Here is a 26,384-nt window from a genome sequence, read left to right as displayed (position 1 = left end):
CCTTGTATAACACCAATAAATGCAATTTAACGTGAGCCTTGCTCAGCTGAAATTAAAGAATCTTTGAGACTGTTACAACACCCAGACCACATTTCTTTGATTTTCACCCAGCAAATGTCAGATTTATTCACCTCACAGACTCAGAAATAACCAATTACACCAACAGTTATTCTTTGGAGGATTTGGCCAGGAGGGACACAAAATCTTTATGTGTTTGTCAGATGAATAAAGAAGAATACAACTGCAGCTGTAGATCTACGTTACCAGATGATGATAATGTGCAGGGATTCATATTTATATCAAATATTGACAGTGTTTTTTTTGAGAGGATTTCGGTGTTTTCTTCTCTTGAGAAAAACCTAAATGGATTTTTTTATCTTCTCTGAACCGTCACCCTCCACTGTTCCAGTCCAGGTCACTTCTGGCTCTTGCTTAGCATTGATAACACGTAGTAGTGCTGCAAACACGAGAGTCGAGGGTTCACTACAAACCTGAAGAGGAGTCGTCTCGCCGCCTGCATGTTTTGAAAGCCGCTCCCAGGGCGTGAGAAAGGAAGGAGGGACGGCTGAGGCAGAGAGTTCTAAATAACAGCTTGTTTCAAGTACCAGAAAGGTCAACTCAAATTAACTTTGCCTCTTCCTGGGCCCTGATACATCTTCAGAGCAGACGCAGCTCATCTGTGGGGGCAAGCAGCTGTCAAGGTACTGCAACCAACAGCAGTTTATTGGATTAATGGCCTCAGCGGGGTCCCCTGGGGGGGGGGGGCAGTTGCCAAAACACTTCACCCACTTTAGCTACAATGCAGAGGTACAAGGTGAACCACACTTGCATTGATTTTTCTTTTATATACTTGAAACCAAAAAGGCCATCTTGTTGTAACTGATAAATATCACTGCCTTTAAAATATAAGCTGATGGGTTTTGCATCAAACATTGATTTTAAATCAGTCTTTAGCAAATCAATCTCTTGCCTGGAGAAATCAATACCTCTGTGAATTATTGTAAGAGCAGCATGAAGTTACTGTATATGATGGGTCCAAGGACCTTTATGTAAATAAGGTGTGGGGATGTTGCAACGGTCGTTTGCAGTCATGTAGCTACGCATATATGCAATATAGTCATTGCTTTAGTCTCCAGTAACTAGATATGTATTCAGAAGTAGCTCAAGCAACTTTCCACTGATGATTATGCATATGGGCCCCACAATTGAAAAATTGCACACAATGTTTTCTGTTATTATAATATTTGTGATAATAATAATTATTATAGTAATTATGATTATAACTGTATTACCACTATTATTATAATCATGATTAATATTAGTAGTACGACTTTGTTTGTTCAAATGTCGCCAGTCTAAGACCCAATTATCAACTATTCTAATTAATCAATTATCATCATTGGTGCCACTTAATTATATTGATAGATTACACTTACTGCTCTGCATGTGCCATCTTGCACAAAAATGAATAAACAGTCTGACTGGGCATTCGTTGGTGAGAGGATTGCACCTCCTCCCATTTAATACACAGTGTTTTCTAGATGGGAGAAACAAAAGCTTCACTTGGTGCCACTTTCCAACATTGTGAGACTTCCTCTTAATCACAACCACAGCTAATAAAGTCCAGCAGCATTTATTAAAAGCTGTCAAGTTTTAATACCTAGTGATAGCCCTTATAATCACTCCCCACCCCAGTGGCCCACGCTTCATCAGGAACAATGAGTCTCCATTAAAACTACGTCCCACCAGAGGAATTGGGCCCCGACAGAATACCTCCTTTCCAATTAATGTTGTTGCCGAGCAACAACATGTGATATAAAGAAAGAAACGTTTTATTTGTGGTGCAAACATGCAGGCGGCCCCAGAGGTTACAATCATACTCGTGTGGGCAGCAGTGCCTAAAGGGAGAGTGTATAGAGTAGCCTATATGCTGCTCTGTGCAGTAAATTAGATGCACAGAGGCATTGCACCAGTACATAAAAGCTGCCTATAATCATTATGTTCTCAATTTTCTTAATGACGCCCGTTAGCGTTAGTTTTTTTTTTATGGGTATTTTATCAGTTAAATTACAAATTTGATTTTAGCTAAGATCATTACAAGAGACACAATCAAAGACACAGGAAGACAATCTATGAGCTATATCCAATCCAAAGCTTCTCTATGCACTTTTTTCTATATATAGAGTATATATTTTTTTTTTTAATTTTATTTATTACTATTATTTTTTTTTGATATTTTATTATCCAGGGTCATTCTAATATGAGCCAAATTACACATACTCTCACTCATTCCTGATTTTCATAAAAATCCACAAATCATTCTCAACAAAATCAGTGAAAAATGAATTCGTATCTGGATGGTGTCAGGGGTGACTTCAAGGGCGGGGCCAGGGTGCCACTGGCCATAGCTGACATCTGTTTGGTCCCTGCCCTGTCAGAAGTCTTTTTTTTCTGAATAAATGAGTCGTTTACTAACAATAAATATGACAACCTGTTATTTCTATATTTTCTAAGCTTTTTTTGAAGAACACAATGTGCTTGAACAAGGATCAATTTTCTAAATATATTCAATGATGTGTTGATTTGCTCAAAGTTATAGAGCTAAGAGTAAACAAAGAATGATTTAAATGTGCAATTTTACATTTAAATGTACTGAATCGGGAAATGTGTTGGACATAATTTCCCCCTTGATCCACAACTGCCACTTGAGCTGCTTTCTGCACCCACTTATTATTCCTGCTGGTGTGAGGATCAAACAAGTCCCTCTATCCCACAACTTCCTGTTATTCCTGAAAAAAAGGCACAGACTTCTTAACACTGTGCAGGGCTTTTGGGTAAATAGGCCCTTGATGTTGAATTTTAAGGATAGTCGTATTTGTCACATCATAGAAGACCCAAATTAATCCCTGCTCACTTCACAAGGAAACTGGTCCTTGCACCCCAGCTGCTGGTCGAGGAGAGAATTATCTACACTTAAAGACAAAGATACTCTCACTCGAACAAATGGCTTGCTTGCGCCCCCTTCTGCTCACATACAGCAATACAGCCTGAGTAGCTTCATGTGCAGGATATTTAACATCACGACTGTACATCTGATTTTCATGTTGCACCTTCAGTGTTTAACTCTACATGCATTTGAAACACTCACAGCTTAGGGGCTGAAGCAGAAAAAGTCTCCACCACCTGTTCTATTTTTTGTTTTAAATTTCTGCTGAGGTGTCTCATCTTTAAACTGCACTTATCTCGCTGCGCTAAACATTAGTCAAATTGTTCTCAAATTGCTGTAATTAAAGGGGGAACATTTCCAAAAGCTTTTCAGGCTATTACCTGAGTACCTGGAAAGTCTGGCCATGAATTTCTAACACTATTCTATTGCAGCTTCATCAATAAACTATAAAACTACTTTTTAATTTAAAAAAATGTAAAAAAAGATAATAGGCTCTTGGAAACATTTCGCTCCATACTTCTTTTTAAATGATGTATGTACGCCATGTCCTTTTTAGATAGAGCCCCAAAATATATCACAACTACTGTTTCTAGGAAAAGTATGACTGGAAATAAATATCAACTAGTTATGTATGCATCACTGCCTTGACTGACACCAATCACTGCCACACTTGTGGAGGACAATATCCTAAACCTACATTGTGCCTGTAGGGGGCACTATGACCCCATGTACTCAGTGACATATACACCTGCTCAGAGTTTGTATAAAAAATGAACAAGAAAGCAAACTGCAGACCTGTAGTAGAGCAAACAAAGTGGGACAGCAGAAATGAAAGGTAATGGTGTGACCTACATACACAGAAAATACAGGACACACACAAGGTGTGCCGCTGTGCACTTAAATACAAGCCAGACATGCACACTTAAAGGCACACAAGCTCACAGAGAGGTCTCAAAAGAACACATAACTACAGTAGAAACGTGCACACACACAGAGATGAAAGTGGTCCCTAACAGTGTGAAGGCTCAGGAGTTCACTACTTTCCTGTCAGAGCTCTGTCACATTTTTTTCTTCTCTTTTCAGTGTTTGTCACAGTGAGGGGATGGAGGACCAGAGTGACCTGAAAAAGCAATGACCAACTCTATTAGCAGCTTTGTAGTGGATTTTCCAAAAATGGAAACATAGTTCAAAATAATTCTTCTGCTTTAGTATCTTATAAATCACGGCTACAAGGGCAGGTTATATAAGGTTGAATATAATTTGTTGGCATTTCAGATTTAAAGCTGTTGTGAGGGTAAACACATTGACATATATGCACGTTTTCCAAATTGTGTAAAGGTATGTAAAGGTCAACTATATATATATCTATAAAGAGACCAAGACCAACAATGCGTCCGTCCATCTCTTAATGCTTTCTGACGTATTTTAACTTCCCTCGGCTGAAAATGTGCATTGAAAACTGATCAACTGTGATGTGATGCCATATGATAAAATTTTCATTAGGGTTCTCAAAATAACGCATCAATTTCAATTCATTATTTATACAAAAATAATCACCCTCTAGGAGAGCTTCCTATGATAGAGGAAAACCTGACACATCACTGGACGCTATAGAAGTTCAGTCACTCCAGAAGATGGCAGCTGAAAGAGGTGACAATGACACAAACCATCGATTCATGTTTTAAAGTAAAAGATGATTCAGATCGTCCTGCAGCACCACAGCCCCTCATATCTGATGTAGACCACTCGGACGAGGAACCAGCAGGTGTTCTTGTGTTTGAAAATGTCTGACATAGTTTAGTCTACGTGGCCGATATACTGCAGAACAGGTTCACCTGCAGCTCCTGTCGACTCAGCCGAAAACTTTAAACACAGAAAACAGCTTGTGAAGCACAACATCAGCAGGAAGCATAGAGGGACACATGCACTGATGCAAGAGCCACACACACTTTCTGTTTACATGCTGTAACTTAATTGTTTGCTGCACAATTATTCTTGCGTAACAAATATTGATATATGTTATTAACAGCATGTGGGTAAAAATTGGTTCATCTTTTTAGCTTTTCTTGAAAATGTTTTTAGAAAGGCCAAATGATTTCCTAAATCAGCTGAGCCCTGTAGTTGCTTTATTTTATTTTATAAAGTACAAAGTGAACGTTCACAGCAGCACGACAGATTGGTTTAATTTTTTGCGTTTTGTCATGTTATTGGACAACACTGGAGGTGTGTGACACAGTGAAATAAGCTTTAATTTTGTTGGTTCAGTATTTTTTGTGGTAATTTGCATAGCCCTGAATATAACCTCATAGATCTGTGATAGTAGCGATTGAGTTAATTCAGTTTTAGGTCTATTTCAGGAAGAGTTAACATGATTTTGTCAACCTCCTGTATCCGAGGAACGCACAGAGATGTGGCTGAATACATTAAAGTATCAGGCCGCTTTCATGTGCCGGTGCAACGCAGGTTACCTCCAGGCACTTTACAAAGGTTAATTAACGTGAATAGCAATCGGCAGCGTGATCCCTCGAGCTGTAGATCTTTTCTCCCTCTCTACTTTGGTAGAGGCACTGAAAAGCCAGTATGTTCCTGTCAATTAAAAGTTTTTCATATTTCTGAACTAGAATGGCACATACAGTACATCCAAGAGTCCCCTTATGAAACCACGTTTAAAGGACCAGTGTGTGAGATTTAGGTGAAAGGGATTTATTGGCAGAAATTGAATATAAAATAATAATCCTTTGGTGGGGGGGTCGACATGAGGCACTATTCAGTTGCAACATGCAACTTTACCACTAGATGTCACTAAATTTCAAACTAGAATTGCATGGGGTCTCTTTTCTGTGATTCCTCACCCCTCCACATTTAATGGTCGTAGTTTATCAGGGAAATCACTCATGTATTTTTTTGTGTAATCCAGCTAACTAACAAAAAACAAATGTAGATGAAAATATAGCCCTGAATGGTGTTTGCCTTGGCGGAGGAATGCACACTACGACTGCCCTTCAATACCTCCACCAAGGCAAACACCATTCGTTACCACGTTAAAAACAAAAGTTCCAAGTGTTTCATCACATGTGGCTGCACAGGGGATCAAACCTCTAGCCTTTGACACCCTGACTCACTGTTAGGCCACGACTGTAGCTCCTCATCACAGCACCTAAACCACACATGTCAAAAAACAATATCTGAGCATGTTTCAGTGACTGCGCCCAGTTTGGCCGATCTGTTGTCACCTTCCTCTCCCTCCCTCCCGGTCACTGGACCTTAAATGACAAATTCAACTACTAGGGTGCCATGGAGACAGGCTGACAGAACTTTGAACATTCTGTGCACGACTGACAGACAGTAAAATTATACCTCAGAGACACTACATCTTAATTATTTGGCGCTACTAATCATTTCAACTTGAACATAACTGAAGCTGGCAGACAGAAAAAAGAAAAAATGAGTTATAGGACTCTAGTATTCTGTGGTACATAATTCAGAGGTGGGGAACAGCTTCAAACACACAGAAAGAAAGCTGGAGTTAGATACAGTTGGCAGCTGAAGCAGTAATGATATAAAAGCCTCGTTCTCATGAGGGACGTGATCATTGAGCTTCAGATCGTTTGGCTTTGAAGGGTTTCGATTGGCTGCCAGGTCCAGGTCGCTCTCATCAGTAATCAAACTGGTTTCTGATCACACGGTCATGACAGCAGGTGGTTGGAGGCCCATCAAAAGGCCAGGAGCAGGTGTCTGTGTGTGTGTGTGTGTGTGTGTGTGTGTGTGTGTGTGTGTGTGTGTGTGTGTGTGTGTGTGTGTGTGTGTGTGTGTCAGTAGTGTAACATTCACACTCCTCCATCGCCACTTCTCAACCTCAAACAGCGCAAGCACCCGTGCAGATAGAGCGCAGTCAGTGTTGGACAAAAATAGAATGTGATGTTCCCAAAAGCTGCAAATGCACAGCTTATTAACACAGTTTATGGAAGCGTTGTTTTCTTCATCAGCTGGTGATGGGATTGCCAAAAACGGAGGTAATTTATTTTGAGAGCAGTTCTCAGGAAGTATTTAACATGGCTGACGACTGTCACCTGAAATCATGCTCCATTCTCCACGGTAATTATGTTCAATTCACAGCGGCGAGCTCCACGTCTCAGGGTTTTCTTTGGACATGTAAAATTTGTCTAAACTCAGCACTTTAATAACCTGCCGCACACAAATCAAGTCTGTGGATCTCGCAGGGTCCGTGGCACACTGCCAAGGGGTCTGTGAAAAGTTTCCACTCGTAATTGGCTTCACACAAGGGGTCCTTGGCTGAGTAGAAATGTAACATTCTGTGTGACATATTCTCATTGTGACTGTGCTTATTCTGGGTGGAAAGGCAACGAAAACACTCCCAAAACAGCACATTTCTAGCAGCCACCACCACCACCCCTGGAGAAGAAAGCTTTTAAACACTCGATACAATTTTCGGTCATAAGCAGATCGGTCCGAGTGCTGTCCTTAAAGCGTGGAGTGATTGTGCATAGTATGTACTCGGGCAAATGGAGGCTTGTGCACTGGCTTGATTTGAATAAGCATTGTGATTAAGTGGTTGTTCTGCGCATGTAGTGGGGCTGAGAGATGTGGACCAGTCAGCTCCCCGAGGGCGGAGAGGAGATTCAAGCCTTCCTGGCTCCTTCTGCACTCCTCCATTGGCTGTCGGCTCTCATCCTCGTCCACAGCTCCTTTAATTGCCTGATTTCCTGACCCACGTTGAATAGTTTGTACGGTGCGGGCCGGGGGTTATAATAATGACTTATACTGACATGGCATGGCGAAGACTCGCTCCCTTGGTGATCACAGCTCGCACCAACAGACTCCAGCTCCGTCCCAGACCGCTTGATTTAATACTTAAATTAAATCCTCATATTAGTCTGTGCAGGAGTGTCTCCGGGTTGGGGAGAATCTTGTTAGACCATGTGACACCAAAACTTTCAGATGAACTGAGTGCAAAAGGATTTTTTTTCATTGCTCCTCTATTCAAATGTAGGAAGCTGGGAAACCTAAACCAGTACCTCTTAGTTGATTAATCGGTTACTTGACTGACATAAATTAATTATCAAATGAAACATAAATTGAGCTGAAACAATAAGTTAATTCACAATAGAGCAACGTTCTTATGCAACAATTTTAATGATCTATTAACAACTGAAATCCTTTCCCATTCTCTATAGTTCTATCTTCTTTTATGAAGATTTGGTTCATTTATTTGTGTTATATGGCAGTACAACATCTGAAGATGCCTTCAAAGAACTGTACCACGCATTGTCAGACATTTTATAGGCTAAATGAATCATCACTTTATCTAAAAAAGAATCAACAGATTAATCAGTCATGAAATGAATCACTAGCTGCAGCCCTATTCTGAATTGAATATGTTTTTCAAAATGGATGTTCAGTTATTAAGTCCATCTTTCAATGAGGAGAGCAGCTTCTGATTCCCTGTTGTGCATTTCTGGTCACATAAAAAATAAGGTCCATGACTTTTTTTTGTGGAATTTGGGAACTGAAGTTGAAAAATTGTGAAATTCCCCAGAAAACAAAGCTCAAAATGTTCTTTTCTTTTTACAAAAAACACAATCGATCAAATTTTATTTGTAAAGCCCATATTCAGAAATCACAATATGCCTCATAGGTTAAACTGGTGCAACATCCCTTGACCCTCGACTAGATAAAGAAAAACTGCCAAAAAATTACAATTGCAGTTCTTTAATTTTCCAATAAAAAAATATTATACAACATTATATGTCATTATAAAGCTACATGTGTAATACAACATAGCGATTGCTTATTACCCTCAATTTGCCATTTTTTATATCATTGCATTACGATTTACTTAGAGATGATTACACGTTGTCTCTATGAAACCATATACACTTAAAATGCATTTTTGGATTTTGTGTTGCGGTTTCCAAAAGCAAAGCAGGCGACATCTTTCTCAAAAATGTGTTCCTGACAGTCTGTGTTAGCTCTGAAACAACAGAAAAGACAGGGAACATGAAATATCTTTTAAGTCGTGTCCTCCTCCTCGTCTCGGTCTGTAATGTGCTGCATCGAGACTTTAAAGCGCTTCAGATCTGCGACATTCGAGGATCATATCTCTGTGCTGACACGGTGCCATTGCTCACTATTCATGAAACTCTCCCATACACGTGCAGTGAGGTAACCAGAGAGGTGGCCTGATGCACTCGCTCGTGGCTCTGGAGTTGCTGAGGAAATCGACTGCTTACGCTCTCTCAGTCATTTGTGATGCGAGCACAACTACAATCTATGAGATGGAATGAGAGGTAGAAAGACTTGGCTGGATAACAGCGAACAAATATGATTCTGATGTGAAATAACAAGCGTACGCAACATCTGATCTATTTCATTTAACCATCTCCTTCCTTAGCTGGTCGCAAATCTCTAATCTCTCATCAGAAGAAGATAACAAAAAAAAGATGAACGTTGGAGTGCACTCTGTGTTCAGCAGGACTATTCCCCTTCGAACAACATCACACTGAAGGGATCAGCTGTCGAACACTCGCCAATGATATTTCCTCTCAGGCAGAAACAACAATTAACTGGCCCATCACAGCCTGTTCACAGCACAGGCGTCTCTGTTGTGTAGAAATGGATTCATCCAGTTGGTCGTCTTTGTTGTTCTTCATCTTTTTTCACTGACGGATCTGTTTCTGCCTCCTCACCCTCACCCCAGACGCATGTGTGTGTGTGTCAGCATCCTACCTGGGAAAACACACACCTGCTAAAAGGAACAGTTCTGCATTTCGGGAAATGTGTTTATTTGTCTGTCTTTCCCGGATGGATGAGAACATGGATACCACACTCATGTCTGAGTGGTTAACATGAGGCTTTCACCAGCAATCAATTAGCTAAGCTGAGCGTTAAGACTGGAAAAAGGGAGGAAACTAGCTTTTTCAAAGATAACACACATTACTTAACATGTCATGCCTAGTTTGCTTAATTTGGATGACATGTAATGTGTTTTATTTTTGTGAGTAACTTCATTTCATTCCCCTCTGTGCCCTCTGCCAAGGAGGTTGTGTTTTCATCTGTTTGTTTGTCACCAGGATTTACAAAAAAAAACTACTCAGTGGAATGTTGTGTTATGCTTCAGAGAAGAACTCATTAAAATTCGGTGTGGGTCTGGTAATGACCGTAGAGATCATGTGGAGATCAGAATCCAGGTTCCCATGTTCCCCAGCTCATCAGGAGCAATGGGATGCACATGTGATCTCCCTCAGCTGGTGGCAATCATCTGAGGCTGGGAGGGTTTATAAGGAGGTCTGGTTTCCTTGTTCTGGTGGTTGTTTGCTGTCAGAGGGTCAACACCTTCAGTTGATCCTCTGAGTTTGTGTTGTTGGTTTTGTGTTGTTGGTTTTGTTTATTCTAAGAGTTTGTCATGTGCCCATTGTTCTTTACACCACTCCTCTTCTCTCTGTTACTGCCACAATCTTTTTGATACATTTAAACTATATTCCCACTGTTACCTTTCACAACCCAAAGACCCATTCTGTTAGTTTTGTTGCAGTGTTTTGTTCCCCAACTGCAGCTCCTGTGTACCAGGGTTTAATTTTTTGGGGGAGAAAAGTAACAGTTGGGGGCTCATCTGGGATATGAATGAAATAAACCTGTATTTTGTGCAGGGGGGGGTCTCTCAAGTTGAAATAGTTTGAATACAGCACAAAACATGGAGTTAACTGGAGTCATTTATGGAGATCTGACACTGAATTCATGCAAAAAGGCAGACCTCATCCAAATAGCTCACCAGTTGGGCAATACTGTGTCATCAGGTGAAGATGCAATAAAACATGCTGGGGTCCCTGGGCTGTTGGAAAAACACATCCTCGTCCATGATTCTGAACCTAAATCAGAGAGAGATTCTGAAGAGGGTGGCACTGATCCTGTTAGTGAAATGAGGTTAAAACTAGCTCAAGCAAATTAAGTTTTGTGAGCAAATGAGAATGCGGTTGACATTCCAGGAAAGGCAAAGTGAAAAGGAGAAGGCCATTTGTTTGAAATAGCTGAAACTTGAAGAGCTCTGTATCAACAGTTTATGCCAAAAGACTTTAATCTAGCAGACTGTCATCATTTAATGAAAAAGAGGTGGATGAGTATTTCTTCGAGCGAGTTTCTGACAGAGGAGTTCAGGCCATTGCTACTTCAAACTGTGCTACTGGGGAAAGGAGGTTTGATTTCCTTGTTGTTTGTTTGTTTTTCAGGGGTTCAACACCTTCAGTTCATCCTCAGAGTTTGTGTTGTTGGTTTTCTGTTGTCAGTTTGTTGTTTGCCCATTTGATTTCCCCTGCCCCCTTTCTCTGTGGCTATCTCTGCTGGATTTCTCAGAGAATGTATCCTGATGAACATATTGTCAACACTGAGTAAGAAAAGTGCTCTATTATTATTAATAATGTTTGTTTAATCTGCACCAAAACTGGGTTGTGAAGACAAGTTGCAGTTTTATGATGAATTAGTTATGGAATATTTATTTGGCTCTGTGTCGTCCACATTTGTTTTTCACACTGGAGTTTGCACCCCTTAAAAATGCAATGTAAAGTGACATGTTCATTAGTGAGATTTATTGGTGGAATTTATTACCTTTTGGCAGAATCTGGCAAACTTGTTCCAGGTGTTTATGCTACGCTAACAGGCTGCTGGGTGTTGATTAACAGTGCTATCAATCATCTTATTTCCCAAAACAATTCCATTAATATCTGGTTTTAGTCAGTGACAAAAGAAAAATGTGTTTTTACAATGGAATGTTTCACAATGTCAGCATGGCGCTTAGAGAGAGAATATATCTCCACCAGGAGGCTGCACAATAACTATCCATCCTCATATAAGAGACATAAAACAATACTCTACATTTCCAGTTTATTTATTAGCAGGACTGAGGAGGGTTATTAAAATCTGAAATTATGACAAACACTGGGATAAATGAGACTATTCTGAATCTATTCTCTGAGCTCATGCATGGCTGCTCTTTTTGTTTCTCCCCTCCATTAAACAACAGAAACCCATTCCAATTTATCCACAAGTGCCACGGGCTGAGCTCACTTGATATTTGCTGCAGCTGAGACTTAAATGGCTGCAATTTTGTCTTCTCCAGCATCGCTACATGCTTTTACAAAGAAAGACAGAGAGTAAAGGTGAACGAGGGCAGAGAGGATGAGACCTGAATGGATTTTAGTAAAGGAGTTGTAGCAGAGGGGTTGTTTCATGGGGTTGCAGCTCTCGCCCTGTATCAGACTCAGTCACACTTAAGAGTGTATAAGCAATGAAAACACACAGTGAGGGTGTGAAATAAAAAGACTGTAGGGATGAAAAGAAGATAGTAACAGTATCAACTTATAACTTTATTATTTTCTATATATTTCTGGACAACTAAGAACCAGATAGCTGTAGGTCAAGGATATTTGCTGAAGGGGAAAATGTGTTACTGTGGGTTTGTGCTTCTTTGCTACCAGCAAAGTCTTGTCTCTGAACCGTATGTAATCCCAACACGTGATGCCTGCTGGTATGGTAAAGTGATGCTGAGTGGTGCAACACAGCAGACAGTGTCAGTAGGACAGTCATTTCAAATCTTTCTTCAGTTTATCCATTAAACCAGCAACAGTGTGAAGTCACACAGTAATCTATACATGAGAGCTAAAAACAGGATATAGACTGTTGCAACAGCTGATGTTCAACACAATTAGACAATAAATTCCATATGTGTGGAAGATAAATGTTTTTTTATACTGAATTTGCGATATGCAGTCTTGATTGAATTGTTTTAGGGTTTGTTTGTTTTTTAATAGAGTGTTAGTCAGTCTTTTAGTCCAGCTCACAGGTTCCCATGTTCCCCAGCTCATCAGGAGCAATGGGATGCACATGGGATCTCAGCTGGTGGCAATCATCTGAGGCTGGGAGGGTTTATAAGGAGGTTTGGTTTCCTTGTTCAGTTTCTTTGTTTGCTGTCAGAGGGTCAACACCTTCAGTTGATCCTCTGAGATTGTTTTGTTGTGGTGTTGCTATTCTAAGAGTTTGTCATGTGCATGTTTTTATTTACACCCCCCTTTTTGACTACCACTATCTTGTGGTTAAGGTGCAATTTCCCTGTTATTCTATGTCTCTATGATAGATGAGTGGTTGATGAACTAAATTCCCAACTGTTGCCTTTCAGAATCAAATTACTTATTTTGTTAGGGTTTGTTCGGAGTTCTGTTTTTCCTCAACAACTGACAAAACAATAAAGAGCAAGTAATAACTTTCACTCCCACATATCAACCTAAATTTAACAATCATTCCTGTGACTGGTAAAACAAAGTCCAGTTCAGCCAGTTGGACCTTTTCACTTGTTTTTCATTTGTCCTTGGGGGACAAAGCAGCAGGTTTAAAACAAACCTGAATTAACACTTGAAGAATTAGTCATCCTCTCTTTACTGTCAACATCTGGACAACATGAGTCACTGATGCTGAGGAGTGTGTTGACGCTTGGGGAGAAAGACTGAACACAACATATTTACTGTTTACTGCCCATGTGTTTGGATTTGTTGGTTTACCACCAACAAACTCATTTTATTTGCTATGGTGAACATTAATACAACAGTTTGGGCATTTCTATTTATTGCAATGTTAGTTTGTGATGATTGTTGTGCAACACTGTTAAAAGTAATACAAATACTTTTGATTGATTGATTTACATATATTCACTTGAGTGAACAAACAAAGGTTTCCTGAAGCTGTTTGACTTGCCTGAATATATCTTGGTTGATTAAACTGAGTAAACACAACTGTCCATTTAAGTCAGAAATACTTGTTTAACTTAAACTGGAAGAACAAGTTCATTTCATGTGACATTCGTAAATTTGAACTTGGTTTGAAAATTAAGCAATACAATGTAATTCAATTGCACTTTAAGTGAAAATAACAAAGTAAATATAACTCCAGACAAATTTTTATATTTATTCGCCTTTTTTCAAGCCAATCTGTTTACCAGGTTATTTAGAATTTTATGTGTGTGCGATGTGTACGTGTCTAAGGCCCACTAACAGGGACCATAACAATTACGGAATATTATGTTTGCAAAAGTCTATTGTCTATTATTTGTCAGTGGCAGTTCTTTCATTTCATTTAACTTCACAGACCTTAATACAGCTACAGCTAACATGTCACTGTAATCTGGCTCTACAGTGGACAGTTAAAGGTTATAGGAAAACATAATTGTTTTGCATTATGTTTTCTTACACTTATTGCTTCTAAGCACTTCTTAGAAATCGTTTTGGGAATATAAACAATAAATAACTGTATCAATACAGGAGGGTGATGTGGTGATGGTGGGATATAACTGGTTGAAATGTAAGGAAGCTTATATTTTTGAGTTTAATGTGATTTTAACTTTGGGAATGCATGGAAAAGGGGTAAGATAGCTCTAGATATTCAAAAAAGAGGCAGTGGGATGGCACAGTAGTGCCCAACTTTTAGAATTGGTCAGTTGATACCTCACTTTTCTCCCCAACCAATGGTGAAAACACAGGGATAAAACTACACTAGGGATATACTCCTATTGTTAAAGCTGATTTTTGTCTTTTTTCACTTGGCACAGCTGCAATTGTCGACATTTTTTTGCTTTCTCTTTTTTTGGACCAATTTCCTCTGCTGTGTTGATGATGCTGTCTGGACTCTCTGTTCCAACTGCTAAAAGCAGAATGAATATGGATACAAATGTATTTAAAGTCTGACACTTAGGCAAGATTCAACCCACTAACCGCATTTGCGGGTTTGTGTTTACACAGTGCTACGACCTGCCATCAATACTCATCCTCTCCCTTCAAGACGCCCAAATAAGCCTCCTTATTACCAGCACAACCCTGTTTACGCTTTGCTCTTCCAATGTGCACTGTGGCCGACGCACACAGTGATGAGCCGTGCGTGTCCGCAGCAGACCCTGGATTAATTAGAGGTAGGAGTCATAACTTCACAACTTCTAATTAAAAGCGGATAGAAGGAGGTGAGGAGGAGAAAGGGACGACAGCAGGACAGAGTTTGACATTTAACTGGCAGGATTTGAATCACAAGGCAGAGCGAGCACAGAGAATAAAGCACTGCAACTGTAATTCAGTTATGCACGACAGTCTTCGGGATTAATCCTGAGAAACACAAGCCCCAGCAGAATTGAGGCAACCGGTTGTCAGATAATACACAAAAGGCTTCATGAGTAATGTATGCAGTAAAGTTACCACACTGCTTTCCATCAAACAAAGTGTCCCTCTGCAAGAAATGGGTCTTCTAAGAAATATCCAGCTCTGGACTGTGAAGACTGAACCTCATTTGTTCCTCTGCAGCCGCCCCTATCTATCCACGCTCATCTCCAACGCTTAGGAAGACACAGCGAGTGAAGACGAGCAGCAGAAAGAGCCATGACTGGAGGATCTCTTTTAGAGCCACACATCTGATTCTGCAGCTCCTTCAGTACATTGGGCTCAGGCAAGAATTTCAGGAGCAGGTCTGTGATGATCATCTCAATTATAGATGCGATGTTATACGATGAAAGCTGCCTCTACTGTACTGGTGGTGGTAGAAAATAAAAGCCTAAAATACACTGGGAAACTGGGAACTTTCAATCCCAAACCAGTGGGGTAACTAGAAGTGCCAAAGCTGATTGTCCATTTATCACCATATTGCACATATCCACTGGATCATATATATATATATATATATATATATATATATATATATATACACAAAAAAAATGTTCTGCAAACTGTTTGTATTAAACACAGGCACAATATTCATTCTCTAAGGAATGCTTGTTATCGTGCTGTATTTGAATAAACCCCTGAAAAATACTTATCAGATTCACTAAACGGGCAACCAACTTTCAAATTTCAAATTCATCTTTAAACCAAATTAAAAATATTGAACTGACTGGGCCTATATGCTCACTGCTTTGATTAATCAGCTTTACTTCATGTGCTTGTTTCTTTTGTGACTGAAAACTGAAGCAGGATCCTCTGCTGCCCAGTGTTTTACTCCTCCAGAGGCGAAGCTTCGGCTGCTTCAATGAACAGTGGGGCTCTGCGGTTATTAATACATAAACACCCACAAGTGGAATGGGATTATATTTCTGAATAAACTCATAAATGTAGTGTTCTCCTGTCATACAACCCACTTACATCAAATATTAAATATATCATGATATTCAAGTCCTCTGGGTATTTGATTCTTTTTTTTCCAGTTTGTTGTTTGCTATGCACATCACTAAAACATGTAGCAGTGCTTTAAACATTTATGTTAACAGAAAAGAGGTGCAGGATGGAGACAACACTGCAGGGCAATGAATTGTTTACCTGCATATTGTACAGTCGTTTGTTTGTCTCTTTCTTTTCAATCTCTGTTTCTTTGTGGATGACTGTGCACATGATCTCGTGAACATGCACAAATGTGAGCGTTTACAGATTATCTTGCCCCTTGACTGAACCTCAGCCAACGTGACTTGTTCCGTGCGTGCAATCGCTTAGTTTGAATATAGGTAATGTACAGATGTGGAAGTTGGAGAGTTCTCACTTCGTTCATACACACTGTAATAGAGCCACAGAACAAAAGGATAAAGCAGATTTTTCTTTTAATTGTTCTGTCAAGCAGTGACAAATTACCACCTGGTGCCGGCACTGTTTTCTTATGCAGGTAAATAATGATGCACTCTCACTGCTACAGATCAACAGTGTGGAACTTATTTTCTGGACATTCCCTTCAACCACCCTTGCTTACTCCTATTTCAGGTGGAGATCGACTACATTTCCCAAGGTGCCTTTCTCAACCCTCAGACAGTATCTAAAGCAACCTGTTGTCATTCTCTCCTATGTGAATCTCCACCTTATTGTGCTGGAGAATGATTCAGAAACCCAAAGTTCTTAGGTTACTGCTGAATAGGGAAACCAGGGCCCCCTACTGGAGAGCTCACTTTGCGAGTCAAGAACAACAGAAAGCCGCACCCACCACCAATTGGGTAGGATGTTGGCAAAAGGCAGAAACATGGAGATGCTGACCCCCAACTTGACAAACTATATGGTTGAGAACAGAATGGATGGATGTCATTCTGGACACCATAATCCATCGGTCAAATCCATCAGCAAAATTAAAATCAGCTTTTTACATCAAAGTGGACTATCTTTAAAAGACAGTGTCAAAAGTATAACAGCTCTTATATATGAGAAAGTGTGAGCCATACACTTTACTTTGAGTTCAAATGATCTGGAAGGACTTGAGCATGCAGGGGCATCACTGTCCCTGTCTTTCTGCTCAGCTCATGCTGAGTTTAAAGGAGCCATTCTCGTCGTCAGTCACAGTCGGCCCCATACCTTGCCCGTCCCTTCCAGCTGTCCTGATACTGCCAGCCGGGCATGTGTACATGGGTTATAGGCTCTCTCCAACCTGCTCTCCCCATGCCAAAACCCTGAGCTCAAAATAGATTCCAACCTCATTTCATGCCTTGTGAAGCTCTAAATTTGCACCGGGGGCGGATGCTACATTTGCGATAGATACTGCGAGTAAATTAGTAAAGAACTAAGTCTGTTTGTCAAATGTTTCACTTCTGGTGAAACTTGACAAACCCAAGGGGACAAATTCACAAAGGGAAAAAAAAGCTTCATCATAGAGAGCACCACTTCTTTTGGAGGCTCTGAAGTAAAATACACAAAAAATACACAAACACACACATTTTCTTCTATTTGACAAAAGATTGAATCTGGCAGGGACACACTCACACAAAGTGTTTCAGGTTTTCCCCACATTCATGTCTCGCTGCCACTGCATGTGTGAGTGAACCCATCTTCTTTCAGAGCACCTATATGACTTTTAATACCTCATACAATTCGAGCTGCTTCTTGACGTCTACTCAAGCAGAGGGAAAAGTGATTTTAGAGCTCCCCTCATATCTGTTCGCTTTAACCTGCAGCAACGATCTTAAATTCAATTTCTTCTTCTGGAAAATGTCTTATCAGACTGAGAAAGAGAACATTCATCTATGTTTTATTAATGAGAATATTGGGTAGGACTTATAAGAAAAAGATCATTTCTGCCATTGGTTTTCTGCAGCACTGATAGTAACATCGCTTTGCTACTTTTTGTCAGAGCTAACCAGTGAAAGTTGGAAAGTTTCAATTTCTAATCTTGAAGACAAAATGAGAAATAAATGGCTTTTATGATAAATACGTGTGTATTGTGGCTCGATATATTCTGTCCAGTAGCCTAACCTTTCTCTAGTAGCCATTGACCCTTACTTTGATGGGGACATCATCCCACCATCCATGGCCATTTTCAAAGTGGAGCTTGTCACTTGATTTGTTGATGTTCACTGAGAGGAGAATCGAGTACAGGCAAACTAGACACAAGACATGGTATGCAGCCAGTTGAAAACAATACACGATTGGATCCAAACATGCTAAATGCAGTCTGAATGAGCTGAGGCATCCTGGGAAAAAAAGGGACACACCTTCGCTATAGTTCATTTCCATCACCCATCTCAACAACATAGCTCTTGATTGAATTCTGTTTTGAGTTTGCAGCCTCAGGCCGGTCTGATTAATGAGCCAGATTTTCTCATTGTGTTTGACTGTTACATATGCAGTGATGCTCAGAGGGAAATGACAGCATCCTGCGTGGTTTGTGATCCCTGCAGTCTCACATTCAGGAAATCACACTGAAAAAGCCAAGTCTCACACTTTCATCCTCAGCTCAGTAATGGCCTACACTACTACACCTACTCTCCCTCTGCTTACTCCTGTGTGAAGGCGCACACGTGTCCTTTTGGACGACTTGGTGGTAGATGAAACAAACAAGCCTCTCTACTGAGAAATACTCAAACTCCCATCTCTCCTGAAATTGGCTGCTTTCAGGATCAGCCCTCCACTCTTCAGCCATAAGCTGTTGCTCTCTATCACTGTGTCGTGTGTGTCGCAGGGGGCTGCGGGCTGACTCTGACATGGCATGCAATTGTGTGCAATCTCTGACTAGTGAGACTTCTGTCGCCACGAAGCACAGCTGCAGCTATAGGTGGGCCAGAAGGAGCTCAGCGCTGTGTGGATTTTTATCATGCCATGTTTTAAACTCACTTTAGATTTTCTTTGTTTGAAACGATGGCAAGCTGGAGGAACTCAACGTTTCCTAAATGAAACGGAGCTCCAATTAAGTGGCATTTCCCCTGATGGCCACGCACACAGAACAACGTCTGATGCAACAGTACAAAACATTCTGAAATATTTCATTTGTAATGTTTCATCCGCAAAATACAGTTTTACTGTTTAATGTCCCCAAAGAACTACTGCACAACAAGGCCAGTTCCTTTTGGGTTTAAAATCGAAAGATGAGTAAGGTACAAGAATTCTGAATTTTCTGCTTTAAATTCCTGGTCACCCAGGTTTTATATTTTTATATTAACTGTTCAATCAATAATTAGCTTGAACATCCACTCTTGTGTTTAGCTTTGGGTTTCACCCATAGATTGTATATAAAGATGGATGTTGCTGGCTACACGTCATAAACCTCTGCTTCCTCTGTGTTAGTGGATAGAACATGGACCAATACACGTTAAATAAATGTTTCTCAAAGATGGGTCCTTACATTTTCAGACTGACTGAGTTAATCACTGGATGTTAAAGCCCAGAGAGCATGAATCTAGCCTTCTGAAGACACCCCCAGAGAGTGAAGCGTGAAACCCCCAAAACAAAAATGACAGGGTCATGCAACCAAACCATTAAGGGTTGTTTTTTTTTTGCTCACTCTAATGGATCATTCTGATACAAAAGTTTTGTTCTGTAATACAACTAGACATAAAAGCAGAAATTCTGAACTCTTGTCTCTAGTCATAGTTTGATCTTGTTAATACAATAGTTCTGATTGCAACTCAACTAGTGACTGTTGTCTTTTTTTGAAGAGGTTTTCATTTGTGATATGTCTTTTGTTTGATGGTGAATGAGCACATTGTCACAGATTACTGAAAAACAACCCGCTCTCACAGGCAGCGCTTGTTATTGTCTGTTCTGCAACAGCTTTTATAATTGTGCAATTAGTTGTACAACAGCAGTAATGTGGAGGATAATGAGATGGTTGAATTGTATAAATCCACTGCACATAAAAAAAACTTCAATCTGTGATTTCAGATTGGGCTTTGAGTAACACCATTCACAGTATTCAAACACCTATAATATAGATATATAGGAGATAAGAATCCATGTGTATAGATGAACAGTGTCAAACATTTATATCATATATAAGTATCAAGTCATTTCTTTTGCAGCCATGGAAGCCCATGTGAGACAGTGTAGAATATGACATTTATATTTATGTCAAATTAAAAACCCATTGCTATGCTTGTCCTAGTACAAATCATTTTAATCTTGAAACACTGTCACTGCTTTTCAGACTATAGTGGAATATTCCACCTCACATATCTTTCTGCCACCAGTAGCAACAGAGGTTACCAAAGACAAATTCAGATCTGAGGAGCAGCTGTCCTGTGAAGTCTGCAGTGTTTTTAGATGTTAGGTATAGGGCTCTAAATTTTGAAGCAGCCTCAGAGCTGTTTAATATTGCAGTCTCTCATATGAAATTTACAAATTTTGCCACGAGCCAAAGGTTGTCCACGAGGAGAAACCCTCCTGAAAGTCTTCACATGAGAGCAATTAACACACAAATGAACACAGGACTGACAGTTTGTCCTGACACCACCGCAGAGAGACAGAAATCCCACATGAAGCCACAGAGTTAAGTGAAGCAGAGACTGTGATCTATCCATAGCATCAGCAGCAGCAGATTACAGTTCAGGCGTTTACTGCTGTGCAAATCAAACTGAGTGACTCAGAGAGAGAGAGAGAAGAAATGAAAATGAAGAGAGGGAAATAAAAGCTGCACTGACAACTTTTTTTCTTCAAAGAATCAACTGCTCCGAGCAACGTTCCCACTGTCTGACTCCAACGATGCTCCTTCTCTGATGCAAACAAAGGCTCCACTGTCTGCAGCAACCGAGAGCAGCGAGAACACTTTAGCAGCTAATTGTCAGGGTGAGGAGAAAACTGGATTCAGCTCAATAATGTAGAGAAATGGCAGCATCATGGTCACTGACAACATTTGTATATGATTATTTTCAAATGCATGAGCTCTTTCTTCTCATTCTGTGTAGCATGAACGTTGAACACCAACCTTTGCACTTTGCTTTTTCTCTCTATTACATACGAGGGATTTGCATTTGATGGAGGTAACTGTAAGGTGTTCCATACACCAAACTCTCCTCATTCAGCCGTGCTAAACTAAATACAGTTTTCCATTCTTTGGCATCTTTGGTTCTTTGGTACCTTTAACACCAAAGGTAAATGTGAACAATGAGAAGGGAAAAAAAGATCCATGATGTGATTCAAGAGGGACACATCAAACTTGAAGGCCACAAAATGTCCCTCTATTTGTAAAACTACAGTATGTGGCACAATGATTACTAGCAGAGTAAAATAATCCAATTTCTACTCACAAATGGAGTATTTAACCCATCCACCCACATAAACCAGGCTATCAAGCCATATCAGGCATCAAGTGATGCTTAAGAGCACTTTTCTTATTACATATCTCATCATGAATTCCACGTTACCTGAGTGTTGGTGTGGTAAGTGTTGCAATGACTAATAGCCTGATTGTGTGGGCATGACCACGTCACCTTCCACAGAAGTTCACAGTATCCATGTGTGCAAAAGGACTCACTCTTGTAGCTGGCGTTCCAGGGCTGATATCCATAGTAGCCGGTGATGCGCAGTATGCGCTCCTCTATGGAGGCGCTGTTGATGTCCTCGACTGAGCGGGAGGACTTGAGGTCCTCTTTGATGGCCTCGTCCACCACCAGGTACTTGAGCTGTCTGAGCTGCGGGCTGATGTCCGAAAGCCTTCTGGGGCTCACGTCGGGCGACTTGCGCATCCCGCTGCAGGGAGAAGAGGACAACAGGCTTGTAATGGCGTTACAAGACCAAAGTGTGAGCGCTTGGCTAAAAAAAAAAAAAATGGGGGGGCCTGTAAAACCTTGTTGGTGACTTGATGAGATAAGAGTTCTCCTCGGCTAAAGCAGGGGGAGTCGGTGCTGTATGTTCCACAGAGCGGCGTCAGGGGCCCCTGCAGCGCCTCTCTTGTACAGTACAGAAATCATCATCCTTCACTGGCCCTGCACAACAGTGTGGAAGACACTAAGCCAAAGTGACTGCTCCTGCAAACTGTTGTAGCCTATACCATGCACTCACTGTGCAACATCGCATAATAGGCTTTTATAGGAATGAGGAACTAATGAATCGATCGTGATTGATTTGTAGACATGGAGGAGCTACAATTGTGAGATGTATATGCGCACTGGTGCACAAAATTGCGCACAGTCATATCGCACAGCAACCTACTAAATGCCCATTTTATCATGTACTTGTTACTCTGTGTCGACCAGGTGAGTTTAAACGAAAAGAGGATGTTGCAGTAATAAAGCTCTATAACGTGATGAAGCTGAGTGGCACTGACCTGAAAGCCTCTCAGCTGTTATGAAACCCTCGACGTGGAAAACCAAAACATTTTTAGTGAGGCACTCAGAGAAAATCCGTGCGTAAAAGTCCCCCTGTTGTGCCAACATAATAAACACAGCCAGAATAAATGTAATCTCACTCCAATGAATTAATACTAGCAACGGAAGAAACGAGATTCACGTAGAATAGGCTTTGCTTGATATTTTCTGCTCTGAAAAAGTCAACTCACTTTATCAATGCACCTGAGAAATCAAGTACGCAACAGGTCTGCTCTGCGTCTTGACGCACGGCTGCAGGCTTATTCAGTATAACTTTAAATGTCTTACATCGGCATCAAAGTAGTCGGAGGTCCAAGGTAGCACATGCAGTCCCGGTGGGGACGTCCGACCCGATCCCACACGGTGCCCTCTCCATCCCCGTACATCCTCACGGCCACAGAGCAGAGCGCGGCAGCTACTGTGGATCTGAATCCTCATCGAGGCCGACGGAGACATGAACCATCACCATCCTGCTCCTTCTCCTCACCGACACCAACATATGTCTGCCCACCACACCACAGACTGTCTCTACTTCAAGAGGCTGCAGCGCTCTGCCAGTGGATATCGCTCGATCCGGGAGGCACTACAACAGCGCCATCTAGCTGATGTCACCGGAACTATTACCATCGCCAAGTCTGACATACAGGGAATACATTGTGACAGCTGTGTCAGGTATCCAAAGCACCATATCTACCACAGGGCCCCAATCATGTCCATGCAACATATCAGTTTCTAACAGTTATTCTAATTGAAATAAGATCAGGCAGCATGCAGTCTTCACTTTCTCCTGAATCTTCTGTATACCCGGGACCCATAAAGACCCGTACTGGCCCCTGGATCTCATTCTGCACATATCTGACTGCACCTTTACTGACTCATCACTCTCCTTTGTATCATATTTGAAGTGTGTTTGAAAAGTACTTTCCTCTGGCTTTGTGGCTCAAATAATTCAGTCAGTAAATTACAAAAGAAGCAAGCACACAGCAGTTAAATTGTAAATGTGTCCCTTCTTGTTCTTTTCGATCAGTGTCACATTTCGAATGGCACCGCAAGTCTCAAGTTCAAAATAAAACGCAGAGCCATACTTTGAATTGTGAATTTGGCAATTAAATTTTTTTTTATATGCCATTTATTTGTGGTTCAGAACCGTATGAGGTGCATATGTTGTATATCTTCTTTTTTTTTATTACACTATCAACTGAAAAGGAGAGAGAAACATAAAATTCAACAAATACCTGGATGATATATCATACTTTTCATTGCTGTCAATTTCCCCAAAAAACTTCAGAACATTTCTGTCGCCTTGTTTTCCTGGAATCTCTTTGTTTGTTGTCTTGAATGAATATGAAAGAATAAATGTGACTAATTTGTTGTGTAGAATATGTCAGAAACTACACATCTTCAAGATTTTTAAGATGTTTCTTGTTTTTTTCAGTAAAGATGTATCAGCATATATCCGTTCTGTTACCAGACAACTTTACCCAGTAAATATCGCTGTAGCTTTCACAGTAATTCACAGGCAACCGGAGTCCCCTCTGGTCTATTATTCATGTCCTACTTTACATAAAGAATCCATCAGCATTTCAAGATGAAGGCAAGACCTGTAATTCAAATGTGCGAGTGGAGTTAGGAACTAAACAATTGTTGTTTCATTACATGGATAAGGTTGATTACCTCCAATCAGAGCTGTGCTTCCAGTAATGGGGTAATTATGTTCACTGGTGGTGATTATGTCTACTGGGGGATTAAAAATCAAGTGACTGTTTTTGTCTCCTGTGTTCCAGAAGTGTGACCTGTGCCACATGAATGGTACACTTGGTTTTCTAAACAACAAAAAGTCAAAGGTACACAGATTTTATTTATTAGCGTAAAGTGTTTTTTTTATCAAGTTTGCCAAAGTTAAGATAAAATGCAATAATTTATTTTGCTTCCTGTCTAAACAGTGCATGCAGTAAAAAGAGTCACGAGGAGTGGAGGTCTACCTTGCATGAGTGGGGTACTGTCCGCCATACGTCCCGGGTCTGTGCTCCACCGGCTGCATTGCGTCTGCATCCTATTCGGGCTCCTGACTGCGGAGAGAGAGGCACAAGTGCACTGGCTGGTTTTTTTTGAAGACCGATCTGTGTGCATCGATCAGTGACCAGAGAAGGGGCTGGGGTGTGAGGTGGTGGGGTTGGGTGGGGGGGAACCTGTGCTTACTCAAGCAAAAAAGTGGAGTCCAGTCATCAATAAATGGGTCAACACCTCCCATTGACAGCGAGAGAGGAAGAGAGGGGAGGATCAGGTTCATCCTGCATAATGCACCTCTCAACTTCACAGCTCAGACAAGGCAAAATCCATTCTCACTGTTAATACTGTTTAGTGATACACACTGTTAATAATGTGGACACCTTTCTACCCGGGAGACACACGGCTCATAAATATCAAAGCTGTGGATACAAGAAAAAAAAAAAGGAGGTGTGGGGGGGGCTGCTAATATATTCAAGTCATTCACTGGCATCCAGCAACACCATCTTCCACTTCAGCAGACCTCTGATGGAGGTTTAATTGGTGGCCCAATCTGCAGGGCACTGCATTCCTTTCTAAATATGGATCAGAGATGGAGCGAGAGCTAAAGCCTGAGGCCACGAGATGAACACAGACGAGGATCCAAACACACATGAGATAGGATGTTACTCAAATAATCATTTGCTAATGATAGACATTGACACTTTCAATAATCGATTCATTTCCATGCAGTCCCAAAGGTTTTTTTTATCCTGTTAAAAACAGCACAGGTCTACAACACAACATGAAGAATGGCTCCATGCCATTAAATGTCTCAGTGAGTCATGACATGAAATGAAAGGCAGCCATTATTACTGCTACTTGACATGTCAAAATGTCAGTCAGGAAAAATGGGGTTTAAAATTGTTCTTGCAGTAGAGTTGTTGACCTGTGCACCACATGTAACTCATGGCATCACCTGTCAAGATGTCTGCAGAGTGAAAGGTCTCTGAATGTCAACTTTTGCTGTTATTATACAATTTTTCTTGACTGGAAGGTTTATTATTCGCTCCCATTTGAACCTTCTTCATTGCAATTTTAAAATACGTTTACAAGTGATTTAGACAACAGCTTTTGGATATTGGTGAGTGTTTCCCCTGAACATATGATTTTACCACATGTTTCTACTATAAAGGCATATTTTAAAGTGCACAGGGTCCAGTTTACCTGTGGACTCCATCCCCTCGGGGACTTATTCTTGCACAATTTCAACCATCAGCTACTTTCTTGGTCATTTCCACCGTTTCTCTTACCCTCCTGTCTGACTGCACACAGTTTTTATAAAATAAGTATGTTGTGAATCCTCTCTGTTCTCACCATCAATATTTAATGCAGCTCCCAGCCTGGAAACAGCGCGACAGACTGCTGCTGATTGGCCGATGTGGAGCGAGAAGTGAAACTCTGAGCCAGTAAAAGAAAGACCACATTCTTCACTGTGTATTTAAGCACTGAAGAGGGATTTAAACATTTTATTCCTCTTTTACATTTGTCCGACACAAGGAGCAATTTCTTGCTACGACCCAGATAGACACATTTGTTCCTGTGCCACAGAAAAAAGGAGCTTATATTTGTAGAAATGTTATTCCAGCCAGAAGGACATATATAACCTTTATGGAATCAGCACCCTGTAGTCCCAAGGGCCAGCGTGATTTCTGCAGGGTGTATTTGTTATTCAGCTGCCATTATTAGTAAGGTTGACACACAGCTGGAGAAAAACCAGCTGAATCTCAGAGGAGGGAGAGGACCTGCTGGTGCCATTGTGTGTCAAGACTGAGAACCAGTTACCCACCCAGGCGAACGGCTCTGGTG

The 26,384-nt window shown here is 40.8% G+C and overlaps 1 protein-coding gene across 1 annotated transcript in view; it reads right to left on the bottom strand.

The window, feature by feature from the left end:
- slc35f3b (solute carrier family 35 member F3b) overlaps positions 1-23,061 on the bottom strand; it is a 47,935-nt gene extending 24,874 nt beyond the window's left edge. The window contains exons 1-2 of the mRNA XM_069538623.1: positions 22,818-23,061; positions 21,698-21,912 (exon numbers count right to left, since the gene is read on the bottom strand). Of these exons, the coding sequence (XP_069394724.1) occupies positions 21,698-21,912; positions 22,818-22,915 (313 nt within the window). The 5' untranslated portion in view covers positions 22,916-23,061. The remainder of the gene's footprint in view (positions 1-21,697; positions 21,913-22,817) is intronic.
- Between the last annotated feature and the right edge of the window lie 3,323 nt (positions 23,062-26,384).

The sequence above is a fragment of the Paralichthys olivaceus genome, chromosome 14 (assembly GCF_024713975.1).
Source record: "Paralichthys olivaceus isolate ysfri-2021 chromosome 14, ASM2471397v2, whole genome shotgun sequence".
In the NCBI taxonomy this organism is placed as follows: Eukaryota; Metazoa; Chordata; class Actinopteri; order Pleuronectiformes; family Paralichthyidae; genus Paralichthys; species Paralichthys olivaceus.
This window is presented reverse-complemented; position numbering and strand designations above follow the sequence as displayed.